This window comes from Zingiber officinale, chromosome 2A, assembly GCF_018446385.1.
Source record: "Zingiber officinale cultivar Zhangliang chromosome 2A, Zo_v1.1, whole genome shotgun sequence".
NCBI lineage: Eukaryota > Viridiplantae > Streptophyta > Magnoliopsida > Zingiberales > Zingiberaceae > Zingiber > Zingiber officinale.
The window spans coordinates 69,907,638-69,930,353 of record NC_055988.1 but is presented as its reverse complement, the minus strand read 5'-3'; the positions used below and the strand labels follow the sequence as shown (position 1 = coordinate 69,930,353).

At 40.4% G+C, this 22,716-nt stretch overlaps 1 protein-coding gene across 1 annotated transcript; it reads left to right on the top strand.

Annotated features, from left to right (window-relative positions):
* The first annotated feature begins 725 nt into the window (after window positions 1–725).
* LOC122041169 (aquaporin NIP1-1-like) lies at window positions 726–3,010 on the top strand. The gene is made up of 5 exons (XM_042600769.1): window positions 726–983; window positions 1,847–2,068; window positions 2,141–2,338; window positions 2,488–2,549; window positions 2,627–3,010. The coding sequence occupies exons 1-5, from the start codon at window positions 819–821 to the stop codon at window positions 2,841–2,843; spliced, it is 864 nt and encodes a 287-aa protein (XP_042456703.1). The 5' UTR covers window positions 726–818; the 3' UTR covers window positions 2,844–3,010.
* Window positions 3,011–22,716: the final 19,706 nt, after the last annotated feature.

The window sequence follows — 22,716 nt, the reverse complement described above, 5'->3', positions numbered from 1 at the left end:
GCTGATGAGATGTTGACGTCATCACGATGTGTACTCTTCTTCTTGGTTTTTTTGGTTGGCCCCTGCCTTGTATTTTCATGTTTATTATCCTCCTTAACCATGGCAGCTTAAGTGGGATTGTTAGTGTGAAGTAAATGCTGGTCGTTGGAACTTCCAAGTGGCTTTTAATGCTCTCTCGATATTTGGTTCGGTCATCCCAAGATCAAATTAATAGTTTAAGGGTAATACTAAATGATCAGTATGCACCGGTCAGAATTTTTTTTTAATTTTTAAAATTATTATTAAATATTTCTAAATAATATTATATTTTATAAGTCCATTATATACTTTTTCACCTATTTCTATATTTAATTTCAAAAATAAATCTTATCTCACTCTTGAATTTTTAAATATTTTTATTTTTTTTCAAAATCAGAAAATGATCAATTCAGGTCCATTAATTGAATTTAGAATAAATCTTACTGGTCAGAATCCGGCCAGCTAGAAATCTCTATCTCCCAATTAAAATGCATGCATGGACCTGCATATAATTAATGTGGCCATATGAAATTACTAAAATACCCATGCATATACATGTATACATATATTCTAGCTGGTTAGATTCTGACCATTTAGCAATCCCCTTAATTTAATAGCAAAGAAAACCAAATAACGAATCTGGAGTCTTTAGACTGATAAGAGTTCCACCACAGCTGTGAGTTGCCAATAAATAGCAGCCTTGTGCTTGCAACTTGGAGCAGTTCTTACAACTCTCTCTCTCTCTCTCTCACTTCTTCACCTGAAGCTTTTGGCGAGAGGAAGAAGAGACAAGAAAAAAAATGGCCAGGGAAGGGGAGAATGGTGCAAGGCAAGAGAGGTACATGGAAGAGGGAGGTGGCGTTAATGGGAGAGATGAGAGTGCTATTCCTGAGCACGGATATGGCAGCTCCCCTGACACTGACAGAGGCTGTGGCCTCTCCTTGTCTGTTCCCTTCTTGCAGAAGGTGATGCTTTCTCCATGCTTCGCTTTTCCTCTTCTCTTTATCAACAAGTTCCACATGGAAAAAAAATCATGTTTTATTTCATCTTGAGCTACTATTATTCTTGAGACAGGGTCATGGGGCAGAAGAGGTGGAGAACAAGTTTGAAACAACTTTTTCCTTTTCTATAGCTTGTCTAAATCTTCTGTTTCTTTGCTTTGATTATCTTGTGTATGACTAGTAAACGACTGAAACATTAAAATGATACAAAAAAATAATCAAGAATTGGTTTTAGAGAGATAGATTGACCTCAATTGCATTTTTTTTTTTCAAAGTTGACTCATGGTTGGCTTCTGTGGAGCTTTTCAGAAAGCAATTCTTACAAGAAACGGATGGAAAACTACTCCATCATTATTATATAAACTGTGTAGTAATTAGCAGGTCCACAATGATTAATACATTAAGATGACTTTAAAACCATGATTTTCCCTTTTTCCAATGAAAAACACATTCTAGCTTCAAGCACAGTTTCACCGCTTGAAGTATCAATTATGGACATTAACTCGGCTGGTGTGCAAACTTGGAAGTAAATACACTTTATTATCATCATCATTGTTGTAGAATGAGTTTTGGGATAATCAGAGGACTTGTATGGAAGAACCAAGTCTACTTGATGCAGCAATCCTGTGTGATCCATAGTATCTGACATTTGAGCAACACTAAGAGCATCTCCAATGCAAAATTTTTGGAGAGGTTTGTGAAATCAAGAAGCTGAAAAAAAAAATATGAGGTTATATATATGTATATACACACTATAACTCATTAGTGATCTAAGGATCGGAGATGCCCTAAAGAAATGTGTTCTTTGTTTGGCAAAATTCTTATAGGTGATTGCTGAAATTTTCGCAACCTACTTCCTCATATTCGCGGGCTGTGCTTCGGTCACCGTTAACCTGAGCAAGGGAATGATCACCTTCCCTGGCATATGTGTCGTGTGGGGACTTGCCGTCATGGTCATGGTCTACTCTGTCGGTCACATCTCCGGTGCCCACCTGAATCCTGCCGTCACCATTGCCTTTGCTACATGCAGGAGGTTCCCATGGAAACAGGTCTCCTACTTTAAACACACCCCATCTTCATGTTCAAGTATCTTACTTTCTTCTATCATTGAATCAATTCAGGTGCCGGCTTTTGTAGTAGCTCAGCTTCTGGGGGCAACCCTTGCGAGTGGAACGCTGCGTCTGATGTTTGGGGGGCGGCACGAACACTTCCCGGGGACAATACCGACAGGCTCTGACATGCAATCTCTTGTGCTCGAGTTCATCATCTCATTCTACCTGATGTTTGTCATCTCTGGAGTGGCAACCGACAACAGAGCTGTAAGTGTTGATGCTTCAACTCTCGAGTCAAAAACGATACAATTAAGTAACAATATCGATCACTATCAGATAGCCAAAGTAGCTTTCATCACCATGTCATTTTGATTTGGTCAAATTCTTGTTCTTAAATTGTCATCTCTGGTGTTCAGATTGGAGAATTGGCAGGTCTTGCAGTTGGTGCTACAATATTATTAAATGTTCTCATTGCCGGGTATGTAACGTATGCATCAAATTGTTTAAAAAGACATGAAAATTTAAGAAATAATTGTGGCTATATCTTGTTCACAGTCCTATATCGGGTGCATCGATGAATCCTGCGAGGACAATTGGGCCAGCGATCGTGGCAAACCGGTGGACAGGGATCTGGGTCTACATCGTTGGACCAGTTTGTGGAACTATAGCCGGGGCATGGGCTTATAATCTCATCCGCTTCACCAACAAGCCACTTCGCGAGATCACTAAGAGTGGGTCTTTCCTCAAGAGCTCGAGGAACAACTCCACTTGATCCGACTTGCCAAGAGAAACATAAATAGCTATTCTATCCGTGTGCTTCCTAGTGTCAAATAGATATGAAGTATGAATAGAGTAATTAGTGAAGTATATTGATCCCCCTAAGTAACAATTCTCCTTAGGTTTTTGAGAATGAATGTGATTAAAATTATAATGCTTACACTCTTAATGAGTTCAGTGGAGAATTTTATTGTTAAAACTTATGCATGCAATAGGGTTTTGTTCTTTTGTGTGGGATTATCTTTTAACTATTCCATACACTTCCGCACTTAAACAAAAGGCTAATATGAGCAAGAAGATAAAAAACAAAGGCAAGTTTTGGTATTAGAGATATGAATGTAGAGTGTAGAAGTAGAAGGTTTTCTATTGTTTGAGGTACGAAATTGAATGTGATGACGACTCGAGTCCGGTTAGAAGGGAGGGGGCACTTTATTATTTGACGAAGGGGATCAAATGTGATGACAACTACCTTTCAATGACAAATCTCGTGCACAATGCAAAAATAATAGATTTGCTAGATGCTCGAGAGTATATATATATATATATATATGCGCTTGTTCTGGCCACGAATATACACAACAAAAACTAAGAAATAAACAAATCATGTACTATACATGGTAAAAAGATAATTCATTCATCTTAATATTCCTATCAATCTGTCTCTAGATCAACACAGAAGAGATAAATGACGGATGACTACTAATCATTAGTATATGTGGCAAAGCATGGGGGGATGCTGTTAGTTAGAGCCCTAAAGTCAATCATATGATGATTATTGTATGGACTCGATGTATCATATTCCTATATACTTATAAAAGCATTTCTTTATAGTTATTATATTTGTATTGGTGCCAAATAACTAAGTATAATAGCGTCCTTGAGTAAAAAGTTCTTATCTATATCAATCGATTGGTTGAATCGATAGTGAGATGATATAGAGAACACTACTCTTAATCATTTCTAGTCAAGTATTAACATTCAGGGACAATGTTAATGCGATGAGACTAGAATGTAGGTCAACTCGATGACTTGATCTTACAAGTCATGAATATAGAGATATCAAGTTGATACATGGGTATGCATTGGAGAATGTATACTAAATGACCCGCCATGAGAAAGTATCATGGATCGTTATATGAGTGTCATATACTTTCTCATGTGACTATTAGTATGACTATCAGTCCTTGGACCTAAAGTCACCATGGTTCCCTACATAAGGAGTTGCATACTTTGACTTCGTCAAATATGACCCGTAACTGGGTGGACTATAAAGGTAATTACTGGGTATGCAACAAATTATGCGGAGGGATGTGAGTGATGTAGATGGGATCTATCTCTCTTATATGACGGGAGTGACATCATAATTCTTGATAGAGTGAGACCACTGAGTGCATGGCCATGCCCAAATGAGTCAATATGAGATATTGAGCTCATTTGATTGGAGTGAGTCTACTTGGAGTTCAAGATATAGATTGATTAGAGGATGACACGGTCTATGCCTCAATTGATCGATCTAGATGTCAAGGATAGAAGGACATTGTCACATATTGTGAGAGTCACAATTAGTAGTCACAAAGGTTATGTTGGATCTCAACATTCTTGTAACTTGGATAGCAATGATGTATTGCTAGATGCCGCTCATTGCTTATGTTTCTAAATAGGATTAGAAACATTGCCAACATTGCAAGAACCTATTGGGTCACATACAAAGAACAAGTGGATGGAGATTGTTAGGATCCTTCGTACTCGGCTAGAGAGGGGGGGGGTGTGAATAGCCGACCCCAATCTTTCGCGTTTCTTCCTACGATTAGGTTAGTGCAGCGGAAATACAACGTAGAAAGAAAACAGGAGAAGAAAGACAAACCTTAACACAAGGATGTAACGAGGTTCGGAGATTAGGGCTCCTACTCCTCGGCGTGTCTGTAAGGTGGACGAGTCCAGTCAATCCGTCGGTGGATGAGTCCCCGGAGAACCGGCTAATACAATATACTCCTTGTGGGTGGAGAAACCTCGCCACAAACGTTTGCAATAGCAAACAAAGAGTACAAGAATAGTAAGAAAAGCAATACAATATGAATACAATAGTACTCTACCAATTTCTTGCTTTCTTGTCGACTGGAGGTGAAGCAGCAACTTCACAACCCAAACGCAGCAGCTTGTCGACGACGGGAAGCTTACGCGAAGCTTCAGAGGCGAGCTCAATCAAAGCTCAGTTGAAGCAGAAGCTTCAGCAGCAGAAGAACAGAAGTTCTAGAGGAAGAGATTAAGTCCCAGCAACGAAGCCCCGGACCCCTTTATACCTGCACCTGCGAAGAAGATAAAGAAGACACAGAATCTAGTGTTGTGTCGCAACGGCTAGTCGTGGACCGATCAGGCCTGATCCCTTTCTGATCGGTCTCAGACCGATCAGAGAGTTCCCTGATCGGTCCCGAGACCGATCAGACAATTTCGCACAAAAGCCACTGTTCGTCTCCTGATCGGTCCGTGGACCGATCAGGTTGTTGGATCGGTCCGGAGACCGATCCTTCTTCTGCTACTTCTGATCGGTCTGCAGACCGATCAGATAGCATACAGTAGCATACTGTTTGGTTACTGATCGGTCACCAGACCGATGAGATAACCCAGTGTATCACTGGATCAATCCACTGATCGATCCAGAGCTTGGTTTTTGCCCAAACCAAGTCCCAAACCTTTCAAACCAACATCCGGTCAACCTTGACCTGTTGGTATATCATACTTAGCATCCGGTCACTCCATTGACCTGCTAAGACTTCCCACCAAGTGTCCGGTCAATCCCTTTGACCCACTTGGACTTTTCTCTTCGTGTCAAGTATCCGGTCACTCCCTTGACCTACTTGACCTTCTCAACACCAGATGTCCGATCACCCTTGATCCATCTGGATTTTCCCTTGCCCGGCTTCACTCACCAGGACTTTCACCTAGCTTCACTCACTAGGGTTTTCACCTGGCTTCACTCACCAGGATTTCCATCACTGCCTGGCTTCACTCACCAGGACTTTCACTTTCACCTAGCTTCACTCACTAGGATTTTCACCTGGCTTCACTCACCAGGATTTCCCGACTGCCTGGCTTCACTCACCAGGACTTTCCACACTGCCTAACATCCCAGTTAGGACTTTCTCACTGCCTGGCTTCACTCACCAGGACTTTTCGAACCTGGCTTCACTCACCGGACTTCTCCCCGGCTTCACTCACCGGACTTTTCCCGTGCCAAACTCCTGTTTGGACTTTTCCCATGCCAAGCTCCTTCTCGCGTGCCAAGCTCCCTGCTTGGACTTTTCCGTTGCCAAGTCTCCATACTTGGACTTTTTCCCGAATCAGGTCAACCAGGTCAACCTTGACCTACGGTTGCACCAACCATCTCCCAAACATCTATTCTTGTCAAACATCAAGAATAGAACTCTCTTTTCGTCAAACATCAACATGCAACTCAATTAGGTCAACCTTGACCTAAGGTTGCACCGACAATCTTCCTAAGTCAAACATCAAAATACAACTCGAGTCAAGTCAACTCGAGCCGGGTCAACCAGGTCAACCTTGACCTAAGGTTGCACCAACAATCTCCCCCTTTTTGATGTTTGACAAAACCCATAATCAAGTTAGGTTAACCCGATAACCTAACTTAGGTTTTCCAACCATCTTCCAATGTCCAATGTTCTTTCCTTGAACATTCTCTGGACATTCTCCCCTTAGGTTGACCCGATAACCTAACTTGGGTTCTCAATAATTCTCCCCCTCATCAAAAAGAAATCCAATGTTTTTCCTCGAACATTCCTTGACATTCTTCCCCTAGCTTAGGTTAACCCGATAACCTAACTTGGGTTCTCCAATAATTCTCCAATGAACACTCTCCCTTTTTGACACACATCAAAAAAAAGGAGATATCAAGGTCAAGAGTTTCTTCCTAATGAAAGTCCCATACCTTTCATTGAAACTCTTAATTTCCCCTTGATACTAAACTTAACAATCAACTTAGTGATAATCCCATATCACTAATCCTCGAAAGTCTTAAGGAGTAAAAACCCCCTAAAAGTCAACTTCCCTTGACAATTAGTCAAAACTCCCCTAAAGGTCAACTCCCCTTGACCATTGCACCAACAATGTCTTGAGAGTTTCAAACCTTTAGAAATCAAATCAACTCCCAAAACTGAAATTTCACACCTGAAAATCGGAAATGCTCGATCGGTCCCGATCAGGGCCTTCACCAGATCGCACTGTCGAACTCGGATCGGTCTGCAGACCGATCCACACTCTGGATCGGTCCGCATCGATCAGATCTTCTCGGATCGGTCCCCGGACCGATCCAGCCACTGAAATCAGAACTTCTGATTTTCCCTTCCGGAAAATCAGAAACTCTTAATAAATTCAAGAAAATTCCAAAAATTACGAAACTTTGAGGATACATTCCTCATATCATACACTATCATGGAAAAATAGTTTTCTATGAAAATAGTTTCCATTTTTCAATCTTGATACAAAGTTCAAAAACTTTGAGATAGTTCAAGTTTAAACCAACTTTGTATCACAATGTTCAATGATGAATGCAATCACTAAGATGGCTTCATCAATGTTTTTCAAATCAATTTTAAAATGCTTTTAAAACCATTTGAATTTAGGACCATAATCTTAGGACTATATGTACATGACTTGTACACAAGTTTTCCCTATGATCCTCCATTTCTTGAATTAGGCTCATCTAGGTACAAAAACTATGCACCTTGATCCTAACTCATGATCCTAATATCTCACATACATCTAAAATGTATCAAACACATCCAAGTCAATGTTGATGTGAGATATGGGTTTAGGTATCTTAGACTAAGGTCTCATGCATTTTCTAAACACAAATTTGATCTCAATATCAAAATGTGTTTTTCATCCTTAAATCAATTTCATTGATTATTAATGCAAGAGATGATGACATGGCATGAAATGATATCATAAGTAAAGACATGTGCCAATGTCATGATGTCATGGCATAAAGTTTGAAAACTTAAATAAACATGACATATAGATAACCTAAGCATTATCATGACATTTCAAATGATAATAAAATAAATATGATGTCATGGCATGACATATGACAACAAATCATGGCAAGTTAGCACAAATAAAATACCTAAATTCCCTATCTAAGTATCCTTAGCCTTGGCTAACTTAAAATCTAACCCTAGATTGCCCATATATCCCTAAGAGAAAACCAAAATCCCAATTATGGTATTTCTCTAGGTTTTCTTAAATTGTGCCAAATAAGATTAAAATCGATATTTTTCAAATATGGCACAATTTACTCTTCAAGGAGTAAATAGTAATTCTTTTTCATTTTCAAAGGTTCACAAAACCTTGAAAATGCTCCTTGAGTGTCAATTTCCTCAAAGTTGGGTTAACTACCCTTCTTATTGGAGTTGACACTCTCTAACACATCTATGGGATAGAGAAGATGCTCCTAGGAACCCAATATTTATGTGAGCTCATTGGGTTCACTAAATATTCACTAGGGATGACTTCCCTAGCAACCCTCCTAATGACCCTCTTAGGCTTTGAAGCCTTGGTCATTTGGGACTCATCAAGATCAACTCTAGGGGTGACTCCCCTTGTGACCTTGGTGGTGGTCTTCCTAGCCCTAGGTTTTGTTCCATAATCGAATGGAACATTGTGGTAAGTGGGCTTGACCACTTGGGACTTAGGTTTGTGACCCAAACCTTTCTTGTCCTTGGACATTGGTTTTTGACCCTTAAACCCTAGAGATGACTTCTCCAAGTTCTTAAGAGCCTTTTCCAAAGTATCAAGTCTTGACCTCAAGACTTGATTCTCCTTCTCTAACACCTCAAGTTTTGATTTATCATTTTTCTTTGAGGTATTCCTAGGCATATGTCTAGATGATTTGGGATTTCTACCTAGATTTTCCTTAGCCTTAGATGAGTTAATTCTAGGGTTGGCTTTCCTAGTGTTATCCTTATCTAGGCTCACATGTTTGGCACCTAAACATGTGTATCGATTTCTATAATTAACATGCTTATCATTCTTGACAATAGCAATAAGGCTACTAGCATGCATCCTACTAGAATTGCAAGAGTGTGCCTTAGAGATTACCTTAGGGTTTGCCCTAGCTCCCCCTATACATGTGCTCGATCTCTTGTCCTTGTGAGATTGCCTCCCTCTCGGACATTGGCTCCGATAATGTCCCCTTCGCTTGCATTGGAAGCACATCACGTGCTCCTTGCTCTTGCGTATCGGGACTCCGACTTCCTTGATCTTTGGCGCCGGTGGAGTCTTCCTAACCCTCTTTGGACATTTACTCTTGTAATGTCCAAATTCCCTACACTCAAAGCATAGTATATGCAATTTATTTGAAATTGAAATGCTTGAGTTACCTAGGGTTGAGGATAGATGAAGACTTTCTTCTTCATCCCTTCCGGAGGTAGAAGCTTCTTCCTCTTGCTCCATTCTTGAAGAAGAACTCTCCTCCTCTTCTTCCTTAGATGTTGAGTAGCCCTCAACTTCTAATTCCTCTTCTCCATGATGTGAGCTACTTGGCTCACTTGACTCCTCTTCATGGCTTGAAGTGGAGTTCCCCTTATGGAACTTAGCCAAGTTGTTCCACAACTTTTTGGCATTGTTGTATCCACCTATCCTACACAATATATCGTTAGGTAATGAGAATTCAAATATTTTCATTACCTCGTCGTTGATTGTGGATTGGTGGATTTGCTCCTTCGTCCACTTCTTCTTCTCAAGAGGTTTTCCTTCTTTATCCATCGGAGGAGTGAAACCTAATTGTACACAACTCCAATTTTCAATGTTAGTCATAAGGAAATACTTCATCCTTACCTTCCAATACGCGAAATCGTCGCGATTGTAGAAGGGTGGAATGGTGATGTCTTCTCCGAGTTGATCCATCTCTAGCTTGTGCTCCCTCGGGTGTTAATCCGGCGAAGAGCGACCTTGCTCTGATACCACTTGTTAGGATCCTTCGTACTCGGCTAGAGAGGGGGGTGTGAATAGCCGACCCCAATCTTTCGCGTTTCTTCCTACGATTAGGTTAGTGCAGGGGAAATACAACGTAGAAAGAAAACAGGAGAAGAAAGACAAACCTTAACACAAGGATGTAACGAGGTTCGGAGATTAGGGCTCCTACTCCTCAGCGTGTCCGTAAGGTGGACGAGTCCAGTCAATCCGTCGGTGGATGAGTCCCCGGAGAACCGACTAATACAATATACTCCTTGTGGGTGGAGAAACCTCGCCACAAACGTTTGCAATAGCAAACAAAGAGTACAAGAACAGTAAGAAAAGCAATACAATATGAATACAATAGTACTCTACCAATTTCTTGCTTTCTTGTCGACTGGAGGTGAAGCAGCAACTTCACAACCCAAACGCAGCAGCTTGTCGACGACGGGAAGCTTACGCGAAGCTTCGGAGGCGAGCTCAATCAAAGCTCAGTTGAAGCAGAAGCTTCAGCAGCAGAAGAACAGAAGTTCTAGAGGAAGAGATTAAGTCCCAGCAACGAAGCCCCGGACCCCTTTATACCTGCACCTGCGAAGAAGATAAAGAAGACACAGAATCTAGTCGTTGTGTCGCAACGGCTAGTGCGTGGACCGATCAGGCTGAAGCCTGATCGGTCCAGATCCTCTCTGATCGGTCTGCAGACCGATCAGGACCTGTTCTGATCGGTCCCCAGACCGATCAGCACTCTTCACAGAGAACTCACCCAAGTTCTCTGTTCGTCTCCTGATCGGTCTGTGGACCGATCAGGGTGCATGTGGATCGGTCCACAGACCGATCCTCTCCTTTTCTCTTTGCCTTCTGTTCGCTTTCTGATCGGTCTGCAGATCGATCAGATAGCATACAGTAGCATACTGTTTGGTTACTGATCGGTCACCAGACCGATGAGATAACCCAGTGTATCACTGGATCAATCCACTGATCGATCCAGAGCTTGGTTTTTGCCCAAACCAAGTCCCAAACCTTTCAAACCAACATCCGGTCAACCTTGACCTGTTGGTATATCATACTTAGCATCCGGTCACTCCATTGACCTGCTAAGACTTCCCACCAAGTGTCCGGTCAATCCCTTTGACCCACTTGGACTTTTCTCTTCGTGTCAAGTATCCGGTCACTCCCTTGACCTACTTGACCTTCTCAACACCAGATGTCCGATCACCCTTGATCCATCTGGATTTTCCCTTGCCCGGCTTCACTCACCAGGACTTTCACCTAGCTTCACTCACTAGGGTTTTCACCTGGCTTCACTCACCAGGATTTCCATCACTGCCTGGCTTCACTCACCAGGACTTTCACTTTCACCTAGCTTCACTCACTAGGATTTTCACCTGGCTTCACTCACCAGGATTTCCCGACTGCCTGGCTTCACTCACCAGGACTTTCCACACTGCCTAACATCCCAGTTAGGACTTCCCCACTGCCTGGCTTCACTCACCAGGACTTTCCGACTGCCTGGCTTCACTCACCAGGACTTCTCCGACTGCCTGGCTTCACTCACCAGGACTTTTCCCCGTGCCAAACTCCCTGTTTGGACTTTTCCAGTGCCAAGTCTCCATACTTGGACTTTTCCGGTGCCAAGCTCCCTGCTTGGACTTTTCCGTTGCCAAGTCTCCATACTTGGACTTTTTCCCGAATCAGGTCAACCAGGTCAACCTTGACCTACGGTTGCACCAACCATCTCCCAAACATCTATTCTTGTCAAACATCAAGAATAGAACTCTCTTTTCGTCAAACATCAACATGCAACTCAACTAGGTCAACCTTGACCTAAGGTTGCACCGACAATCTTCCTAAGTCAAACATCAAAATACAACTCGAGTCAAGTCAACTTGAGTCGGGTCAACCAGGTCAACCTTGACCTAAGGTTGCACCAATAGAGATTAGGTTCATATGATGAACCAATTGGATTAGGTTCATGTGATGCACCAAAGATTGGATTAGGATTAATTCAAATTAGACTTATTGAGTTAGACTCAATTAGATTCAATTGTTGAATGAGTCTAATTTAAAGTTGATTCATTAAGTTAATTTATATTAATGAATTAAGATTCATTAAATTGAAATTGACTTGAATCAAAGGTTGGATTTAACTCAACAAGGAAGAGAAGTGGTCAATTTTGACTTGACCAAATGGGAAGTTGAAACATCAAGTTTGACTTGACCAAATGTTACTTGATGAAGGTTGACTCATTCTACATGGCATGACTAACCAATACATCCTTGCCACATCATCTCCACATCATCTAGGGAGAGCAAGAGGCATGGAATGCCAAGAGCCAAAGACCCTTGGCATTCCATGTGTGGCCGACCAAAAATGAATAAGAGATTCATTGGCATTGATTGGGGGTGATGAATGTCTTCTTCCTCCTTAGCTCTTTCTTGTTCCCCATCTTCTCTTGCCGAGAGTTCCAAGCAAGAAAGGTGAAGGTGAGTGAGTTTAATTCAAAGAAGAAAGGGTAAGTGAAAGTCACATAAAGGGCTTTAGAGAAGTGTATGTGATTTATTCTGATCTCTTCTTCTTTTCTCCTTTCTTCTTCCAATCCCATTCGAGAGCCCTTGAGAGTGCTAGCACACTTGTGGTGCTCTTTTCTCCATCTAGAGTGGTTTGAGAATCACTTCTTGTTCGTGTGGATACTACTAGAGGTGTGTACGCTTGAACACACTTAAGATCCGAAGGACCTTGGACGAGCGAGATTTGCGAAGGGCTTCGCTTCAAAGGTATACTTCTTATAATGTAGATCTAAAGTAGATCTAGAGTAGAAAACTATGTACATGAAATTTTTTTGTCTTTGCACGGATCCAGTGGCTAAGAACTTCGGGGTTTCCGAACGCAAAAAATGATTTTTGCATCTTGAAAGTTCCTACAGATGCATGCTCGGACACGTTGAGTTTTTATCCCAAGACCTTATGTGGCAATACCTTATTTCTTAACCACCACATCGCCCCAAGGGGACAACAAATAATGTACTATAGCACAATGATTTAACATAATCTAAAGACTCTTTTGTTAATCAATAACCCTAAGAGATGTCAATTTTTAAAATCTTCACAATCCAATTTAGCACAAGCTCATTAAAGGACCTAGACTTGTCAATTACTGCCATACTCCTATTGCTGCTAATTAAAGGACCTAGTCTTATCATATTTACTCCACACCACCAAAATGTTCCTAAGACTCTCTTAGTTCAAACCATGTCAAGATTTTAAAATTATAGACATTATATGATCATCAGCAAATTTTGGACAAAATTCCTTGATAATTATGTTAAGGTCATGAAGATTTTAAAATTCACATCTATCATTTTAGGCTATGGAATCTATGCTTGGTTACACTCAGAAGGCTCCCAAGTGTATAATAGTCCTAATTTTAAGTGATTCTGAGGTTGCCAAAATTATTAACGAGTCTTGGTCAAAACTCGTTGATAACTCTACAATGTCTAGAATTTCAAAATCTTGACATAGTCTGACTAGAAGAGTGTTAGGAACCCTTTGATGGTTGGTGAGCAAGTATGATAGACCTAAATCCTTTAATAAGTTTATATTAAATTGTCTTAAGATTATGAAGATTTTAAAAATTCATATATCTCAATTTAAGCTATAGAATTTAGGTCTAAAAGCATGATTACACTCAGGAAACTCCTAGGAGTGTAATGACTATGATTTTAAATGATTACGAGGTCTCTAAAAACATTAAAGAATTTTGATCAAAATTCGTTGATGACCTTAGGTACTTTAGAAACACTTCTAGTCGAGTTCATTACACTCTTTATATCATCTTGAGTGTAATCCTGCTTTCATACATGGATTTCATAACTTAAATGAAGAACTATGAGTTTGCAAAATTGACCTAGTGAGCTGTGTAATGGTCTTGCTATAGCACAAAAGTTTAGTATATGACTAATGAGTTATGGGTAGCCAACTGTTGATCACAAATATAATATAGTAAATTTAGAATTTAATTAATACATTCAATATTAGTCAATTGCTGGTGAATGAGTAATCAAATGCTGATTGATCTGTCTAAAAATTATAAAGAAAATTAGCTGGGTATATAATTTTTGGGTTGACTATATGTAGACCTCACTCTATTCTACAATACAAGAAATGCTAGTGCCGAGCAAGGGAAGGGATCCCCGGTGTTGGCCCTCTAACGCTCAAATCAGTCACTGGAAAAATGGAAGAAAGTGGAGCAATAGTAAGCATAGACATGAATAGTGAATAGTGCATACCTCCGTCAGTGCATGAACCCCCCTTTATATAGCACCCCAGTGGGCGACGTGCACGTGTCTCAAGGTGCAGGCATGCTTCCCTAACCATCCTATGAAAAGACTTGTTAGGAAAGTATCTGTGATACCATACCTTAACAGGGCATGCAAATCCTTGATAAGATAGTAGAAGCTTCTATCGTACAATCTACCTGTTGACTATGCCTCGTTATCAGCGGCATTATCTCCCAAAGATATATAAAGAGATATAAAAGGGGTCCCACTATTTGGCCGAGTGGGGGAGATGCTCGACCGGGGATCCTTGTCCTGTCGACATAAGCTAATCTTCTCCATAATCCCTTGGCTCGGTTGATTGTTTCCACCTTACCGGACCAGCGCTTTGGTCGCCTTAGCGTTCCTCCACTTCATGATGAGCATATGATATTCTAGCCGTAGTGCTCTTGGCTATCCGAGCGTTCCGCTCGGACAAGCCACTTACCGATCAGACACTTCATGCCCGATCGACAACTACAGTAGACCTCTGCTCGGCCCACCTTTGGCAGCCTGTTGGTTCTCTGGCGTTGACTACCCTGATTTTAACCTCCACGTTGGCTACTATCTCTGCCCTTGACCCGCACTTAGTAGGCCCCCCTTTATCACCGCATCACAAGCCTTCCCCTCAAGTCTAGTCGAAGGAGGCTGGAAGTCCGACTGACTGAACAAGTAGTGTCTTGGGTGGATTTCACATCCGATCGGAAATTATAGGTTCAAACACACCACTCAGCTACCTTGCTTCTATGGGTTTAGATCCGCCGCTTAGCTATCATATGACATGAGTTTATAGTTGTCGTTGGTTATGTCTTAGTCCTAGTTTTGTGCCAATCGGAATGGCTAACAGCAACACTTAGCAAATTTTCCATTTCTCAGCGCTTTCTTGGATAAGCACCCTTTGATGGTTACTGACGCCATCTCAATTTTTGGAAGACTGTGTAAATCTCCGATCATTATGGCCGAGCACGTTGCTCATGCCTTTTAATTAAGTCTCATTAATGCTTCCTCGTTCCCAGCTGTCACGTGTCTCACTCTCTACCGTCGCACGCTTGACGTGATAGGCGGATATCTGTTGATGATGTGACAAGCACCTCTTTAAATTCTATAGGCAGATCTTGTCCTTGCTTTTTGTAATCCTTGATTGGACAGCCTAGAGCGGTCATCCCCTAGGTTTATAAACCTTTCTTCACTATCGTATGTGTTGGAACCCTATGGTAGTTTTGATGTGATTAGCCAGGTTAAGTTAGGTTTTGCTATGTTTGATCCTTGTGTCTAAGTGTGCATGAACTTAGGAACACAAGAAGTCGAGCGGAAGACGCAGCTAGCGAGAAAGATAACACGGGAAGGGAGCCAACGGGTTTGGTGCATCCTACGGATGAGGTGCTATGGAAGAGTACACCGATAGACGAGAATGACGTGCATGATGTTCTAAGGGACAAGAAGCCGGAGAGGAAGCTTGCTCGAGGAGAAGGCTGGAAAATGGGTTCGGGTGAGCCTTATCCCGGATGGTCGCAATCACCCAAGAGATCGGAGCTACAGAAGAGAAAAAGGAAGGTTGGAAATACTATTAGAGGTGCCTTCAAAGGGAGTTGAAGTCGCCTCTGAGGCGCCTTAGCGCGCCTCCGCACCTTCACTATGGAAGGTGCCTTCCATGGCTGGAAGGCGCCTTCGATGAACAGTACGAAGGCGCTTTCTATCCCTATGAAAGGTGCCTTCGACCAGGTTGAGTTAAGCCATTGCCAAAGGATAAAGCTTTATCCTTTGGTACCTCGCTAGAGGCGCCTTCCAGCCTGTTGGAGGTGCCTTCTAGCCTCAGATAAGATTTTCTAGGGGCTATAAAAAAACCTCTGCACCTAGGAAATAGATATCAACTCTAATATTTATTTCCTAGCACATTTCTGAGCTTTTAATGAGTGTAATAGGTTTCTCTGTCTACACGAAGGAGATCTTTTCAGCGCTTTCTTTTACCTTGGATTAACAACCACCTATGTTGTAACCAAGTAATTCCTTTGTGTCTCTTGTTTAATTATTTGTCCAATTTCTTTTTATAAGTGTGCTACTAATCTAAGTTGAAAGATCAAGAAGGTATTTATTTTTATTTTTGATAGGCAATTCACTCTCTCAAGTCGACCGCCAAGGGTCTCAACAAGTGGTATCAGAGCCCAACCGCCTCAAAAGGACCAACCGCCGACTGAAGCACCGAAACGATAGCCGGACCAATAATCTATCTGCTAAAATTCGAGGGAGAATTTGCTTCTTGGAAGAAATGCATGGAGGTATTTTTTAAAATCAATTTTGATTTATTGTTAATATTAAAAATATAGATTTGTAACACTGAAAGACAAAGCGGAGTATCAATGGAAAAAAGGAGCAAGCAGATTTTGTGGCAAATGGATGAGCCGAATTCCATCTACTGAGCGTGCTACCTCCGCAAGAAGTCAATAAAATTGGCGCCTACGAATCAACAAAGGAACTTTGAGAGAAGTTCCTGGAACTATATGAAGGTACGTTTGAAGTCAAACTCTCAAAATAGGATCTACTTTGGAACCAAATCAGCAATCTCTGAATGGAAAAAGGCCAATCGTTTGCTCAACTCACGGAAGAATCAAGGAGCTAATCACTAGCCTAACAAACCTCGGAGAAACGATAACAATCGGGATACGCTAAGGTATGCTTTAAATGTGTTCCTAAGAATACCGGAATGGACATTTATAGTAGACTCCTACTATATCTGAAGTGAGTACTTTAGAAAATCTTTCTTCCACTTTCGAATTATACGAATCTTGGTGTGCAGGACAAAAAAAAGGACTGAGTCAGAACATTGCCCTAAAGGCAAGAATGGATGATCTTGACTCTGAAGAGTTAATTAATGGAGACGAAGCGGTTTTAATGGTAAGAAAATTTAGTAAATACATTAAATCTAATAAATTTAATAAGTCATAGGCAAAGAAGTACTTTCGGAGTAAAAGAAAGGTCCGATGTTACAACTATCAAGGGGAAGGGTACATCAAAGATAAATGCCCTAAACTAAAGAAGAAGGAGAAAGACAAGGGCAATAGACCAAAGCACAAGAACTTGAAGGTCATATGGGATGAATCATCATCTTCTAAGTCTGAGATCGAGGCCTTCTTCGGACTAGCCCTACTAGCCGACCACCAAGAAGAAGATGAAAGCAGCTCAGAAATGAGTATCGATGAAGGGGGAGAATCATTAGAAGGAAGCTGCAATGAAGGGGGAGCATCAGAACATGAGGTAAGGTACGTGCACTATCTCCCAAGCAGTCGTTTAGTTTCATTAAGATTCTTTCCAAGGATTTGGTAAAATTAGAAAAAGAGAACATTGATTTAAAAAAGACAATTAAATAGTTTAAAACTAGAAAATGATAAATTGAAAATGTAAATCAAAACTTTGGAAAAAGAACATGCATGTTAAATTAAGTAAAGTTCAAAAAATTAGAAATTATGGAAGGTGTTACGCACCACAAGTATACGGTTACATCGTCAGTAATAAAAGAATATCGAATCCATAGGGACTGGTTATAATCACTAAGGATGTCTCAAAAGAGAATTACCTAAACAATCGAACAAGAGATTATATGACCTAAGAAATGACTAAGAATTAGAAGTAAAGGTTAAATGTAGAAACTCAGTTTTGTGAAGGTTCTAGCTAAACATCATTGAATCAATAAGATGGCAAATCCTTGAATCTTACATCAATTTACATCATAAATACTCTCTCCATCCTAGAACAAAAGATCTACTCCATAGAATACAAGAAAAGAACCGAAGACAAGAAGATCGTCAACATTTCGATCTAAATCAAGATGATAGAATAGGAATGTTTATCTCAATACGACGAGTGATCTTTGGAACCAATCCACTGCTCCTGGAGACAAATCTTGGATGGAAAACTCCTCTTGAATGTTGGAAACTGTGCCTAAGAATTGATCTCCCCAAAAGGGAGGGCTCTCCCTTTCAAAGAGGAAGAATCCCTATATATAGAAGAGGGAATTTGGACGCCACACGACCTAGGACACGGCTGTGTGAGATTCACACGGCCTTAGCATTCCCCTTCTCGGCCAAGGTCACACGGTCTTGCCAAGCTTAATCCCTGGTTGGCTTGCACGACCATGCAAATCCACACGGCCTAGTCAGTCTTCGTCTCTGGAAGTGTCAAACAGTCGTGTGGCATAGACTGCCATGTCATTCTTTGGCTCTGGAAAGGCTACACAGCCGTGTACTGGCTGACTTGAAAAGGTGGCATGACCATGTCATCTCCACACGGCCAGGGCATTCCCCTTTGTTGTTGATGCTGCACGACCCTATCATCACCACACGACCAGGGTATTCCCCCTTGCTGTTGATGCTGCACGACCCTGTCATCACCACACAACCAGGGCCATTTCCCTTGGCATGACCGTGTGGCCCTCATGGCTAGTGTCAACTTCCTTCATTTTAATTGCAGAATTGATTATGAGCAGCAATTCTTCTCCAAATTCGACTCTTGAAAACAGAAAATGTATAAGAGCAGATCTCCGAACAAAGAAGAGTAATTATGCTAAAAGTTAAGCAAAAATCATGAAAGTGCATAGACAAAGAATATATAAAATATAAGAATGTGCGTCAAAACATGACAAACAAACGTATAAAATCTGCGCACATTACACCCCCAGACTTACACTTTTGCTTGTCCTCAAGCAAAATGTCGCAATAAAGATTCATGTATTCAATAATGCATCATAATCCTTAATGCACTTTTCTAACTCTATCTACAAGTTTCATTAATAAGGATGATCAGAGAAATAACCCAAGTATGACTTAAGCATAAGTCTCTTGTGCACAGTACAAATAAATGACCCAAACCCTTTAAGTTACAATCTTTGTCCTAGTCAAGTCGTCATCCAATTGAGTTCCTAATGTTTTCGGTGATAGACACTTACCTACCACACACTTGGTTCATACTTCTCAATCAACCCAAGGTCTCAAAGGCGTGCTCGATATCAAGAGAACCATAGCAGTCATTTCTCTAATAACCTAATTCGGTCTCAAAGGGATGACTTGCTAGTTTCCACTCACGACAACCGTTTTTTATATCCCTGTTTTCAATATTTTTTTTTCATTCCACTTTTTTTTCATTCACTTTTTTTCATTCATTAAGTGATTGCATTGTGCAACACTTAAACACATAAGTTCATAAGCACATAAGTTGGGATATTTTAATTTTTCCAAATGAGCTTACAAGATTCGAGCCTCATCCAGTAACCAAAATGAAGTTTGAGAAGTCACCATGGAGACCAAGTACTAAACAAATAGGATGAATCATGACTATTTCAATGATATTAACTATTCAAGCTCAAGTTATGTGAAGTGAAGGTAAGATCCTTAAGGTTAAGCCAAAACTCAAACTTATTTCCATATGATACTTAGCTCACAACATGCTACTCAAGATAGAGAAAAGAGGTACACTAAACATACTAGCATCATTTACAATATCATGAATCAAGATACAAACGTGCTAACAATTTGCTTTTGGACAAGTAAGCATAAAAGTGAGGATTGATGTTTCTTCAATAGGGATGCCACAAAACACTTTAAAAGACAGTCAAATGACTGTCAAAAACAATCCAAACAAACACAACAAATGCAAGACAAGAACAAAAATACAAAAAATTGGAAAATGCAAAAAATTTTTAGGTTACAAACCACCCCCCCCCCCCCTCCAAGACTTAAACTTTTCATCGCTCCGATGAAATTAATATGGTGGTGGAGGTGGACGAGGGAAAGGAGGTCTACGTGGACAACCAATAGGAAAACATGGAGTCTCAATCAAGATCTTATGATATTCATGTTGGTTAGTCCTAGGAAAATGTACCGGTTCCACTGTACAAAATTTTTTTTGTACAAGTGTCGAACCTTTCCTTAAATAACCTATTGGGTTTTTTAGAAGTTAAATTAGGAATCGCATACGGAACTTAACATCATTGATTCCAAATTTAACTTATCTATTCTTAATGGTTTAGATTTGAATCGCAAGCGGAACTTAACACTATTGATTCAAATCCACCTATGTTATTAATTCCATTAAATATTAATTTCCAAAATTGGCTTCCAGGACTGCATGGCGAGGCACATGACCTTCTTGGATATGGGAGCAACCACCACCGCCTAGACAAAGCCTTTTAAGGAAAGCTAATATTTAATTTCCATAAATAACTCTAGGTTTAACCAAAAAGAACAATCGAATCACAAATTTGAAAAATAAAACAAAAGAAACATAAATTCGAAACAAATCCGAAAACTCTAGAATCATATGCCTCTTGTGTTTGGTATTTCCAAAAATAACTATACAAAGAAAAACTAGTATGATGCGGAAAACAATTACTAGTTATACCTTTCTTTGTAAGCAAAAATAACCTCTTGATCTTCTACCGTATTCCTCTTCTAACCTCGGACGTTGTGTGGGCAACGATCTTCTGAGACGAGAACCACCAAGCACCTTCTTCTTCCTTCAAGGTTTCGGCCACCACAATTCTCCAAGAGAAGTAGAGGTCCGACCACCACCACCAAGCTCCAAGGGATGCAAGAAACAAAACCTCCTTTCTCTCCTTCTTCTCCTAGCTAGAACTGGCCACCATCAAGAGCTCCAAGAGGGGTTGCCACCGGCCACAAGAAGAAGAGAAGAGGGAGAAGCTAGGGCCGACCACCAAGGAGGAAAAGAGAGGAAGAATAGAATAGAGTCGTTCACCATGAAGGTACCTCTACCCCCCTCTTTTATAATCCTTGGTCTTGGCAAATAAGGAAATTTAATTAAAAAACTTCCTTAATTCTTTTGCCATGAAAAGGAAAAATTTATTTAATTAAAAACAATTTTCCTTTTCATTATTACATGGCCGACCAGTTATTTCCCCAAAACAAGGAGAATTTTAATTAAAACAAAAATTAAAACTTCCTAATTTGTTTCCGAAAATTTATAAAAAATTTCTCCAATAATTTTTCTCTTCATGGTGGGTTATAAAAAGGAAATTTTATAAATTAAAATATTTCTTTTAAACATGTGGATAATTTCCAAAAAGGAAAGTTATCTCTAAAAATTAAAATCTCTTTCCAATCTACAAATAAGGAAAGATATCAAATCTTTTCTTAATCTTTTGTAGAAACTAATAAAAGAGAATATTTAATTTTTAAAACTCTCTTTTAAATTATGATCATGGTTAAAAAGGAAAATTTTCTCAAAATTAAAATCTCCTTTCAATCTACAAATAAGGAAAGATTTCAAATCTTTTCTTAATTTTTTGTAGAAAGCTATAAAAGGAAATATTTAAATTTTAAACTCTCTTTTAAAACCATGATATCCACATAAGAAATAATTTTAATAAAAATTCTTTTTAATATTCTAGTGGCCGGCCACCTAAGCTTGGGACCCAAGCTTTGGCAGACCACCTTTAATTGGCTCCATCAATAGCTTTGGCCGGCCCTAGCTTGGGCTCCAAGCTAGCTTGGCCGGCCACCTTAAGGTGGGTAGAAAGGTGGGTATAGGTGGGTATAAATCCCTATATACAAGAGGCTACGATAGGATCCGAGAGGAGGAATTGGTTTTGGTCTCCCGATGAAAATAAGCTTCCCGTGTTCGCCCTGAACACGCAACTTAATTCCATCAATAATAATTCATTCCACTAAAGAACTATTATTGAACTACCACACTAATCCCAAATTATATTTTGGGCTCCTTCTTATTATGAGTGTGTTAGTCTCCCTGTGTTTAAGATGTCAAATGCCCACTAATTAAATGAGTTACTGACAACTCACTTAATTAATATCTTAGTCCAAGAGTAGTACCACTCAACCTTATCGTAATGTCGGACTAAGTCCACCTGCAGGGTTTAACATGACAATCCTTATGAGCTCCTCTTGGGGATATTATTGTTGGTGCAACCTTAGGTCAAGGTTGACCTGGTTGACCCGACTCAAGTTGACCTGACTCGAGTTGTATTTTGATGTTTGACGAAAATAGAAGAGTTGTATTTTGATGGGAGATTGTTGGTGCAACCTTAGGTCAAGGTTGACCTGGTTGACCCGACTCGAGTTGTATTTTGATGTTTGACGAAAACAGAAGAGTTGTATTTTGATGGGAGATTGTTGGTGCAACCTTAGGTCAAGGTTGACCTGGTTGATCAGACTCGAGTTGACTTGACTCGAGTTGTGTTTTGATGTTTGACGAGTTATGTTTGACGTGAACAGAAAAGTTGTATCTTGATGTTTTACAAGGATACAAGCTTGGGAGATTGTGGGTGCAACCTGTGGTCAAGGTTGACCTGGTTGACCCGAGGTGAGTTGACCTGACTCGAAAAAGTCCAAGCAGGGAGCTTGGCATGATAAAAGTCCAAGAAGAGAGTTTGGCATGGTGAAAATTCCAAGCAGGGAGCTTGGCACGGGAAAAGTCCAAGTATGGAGACTTGGCACGAGAAAAGTCCAAGTATGGAGACTTGTCACGGAGAAGTCCAAGTATGGAAGCTTGGCACATGGGAAGTCGGAGAGGGCTCGGTAGCTCGTTCTCCGGACTGTGGTCAGAGAGGGCTCGGGAGCTCGT

Excerpts from the sequence above, each read along its gene's own strand:
- LOC122041169 (XM_042600769.1), top strand. The coding sequence starts at position 819 with ATGGCCAGGGAAGGGGAGAATGGTGCAAGGCAAGAGAGGTACATGGAA. Across the intron at positions 2,339-2,487 it reads TGGCAACCGACAACAGAGCT|ATTGGAGAATTGGCAGGTCT; the intron begins GTAAGTGTTGAT and ends TCTGGTGTTCAG. Across the intron at positions 2,550-2,626 it reads TTAAATGTTCTCATTGCCGG|TCCTATATCGGGTGCATCGA; the intron begins GTATGTAACGTA and ends TCTTGTTCACAG.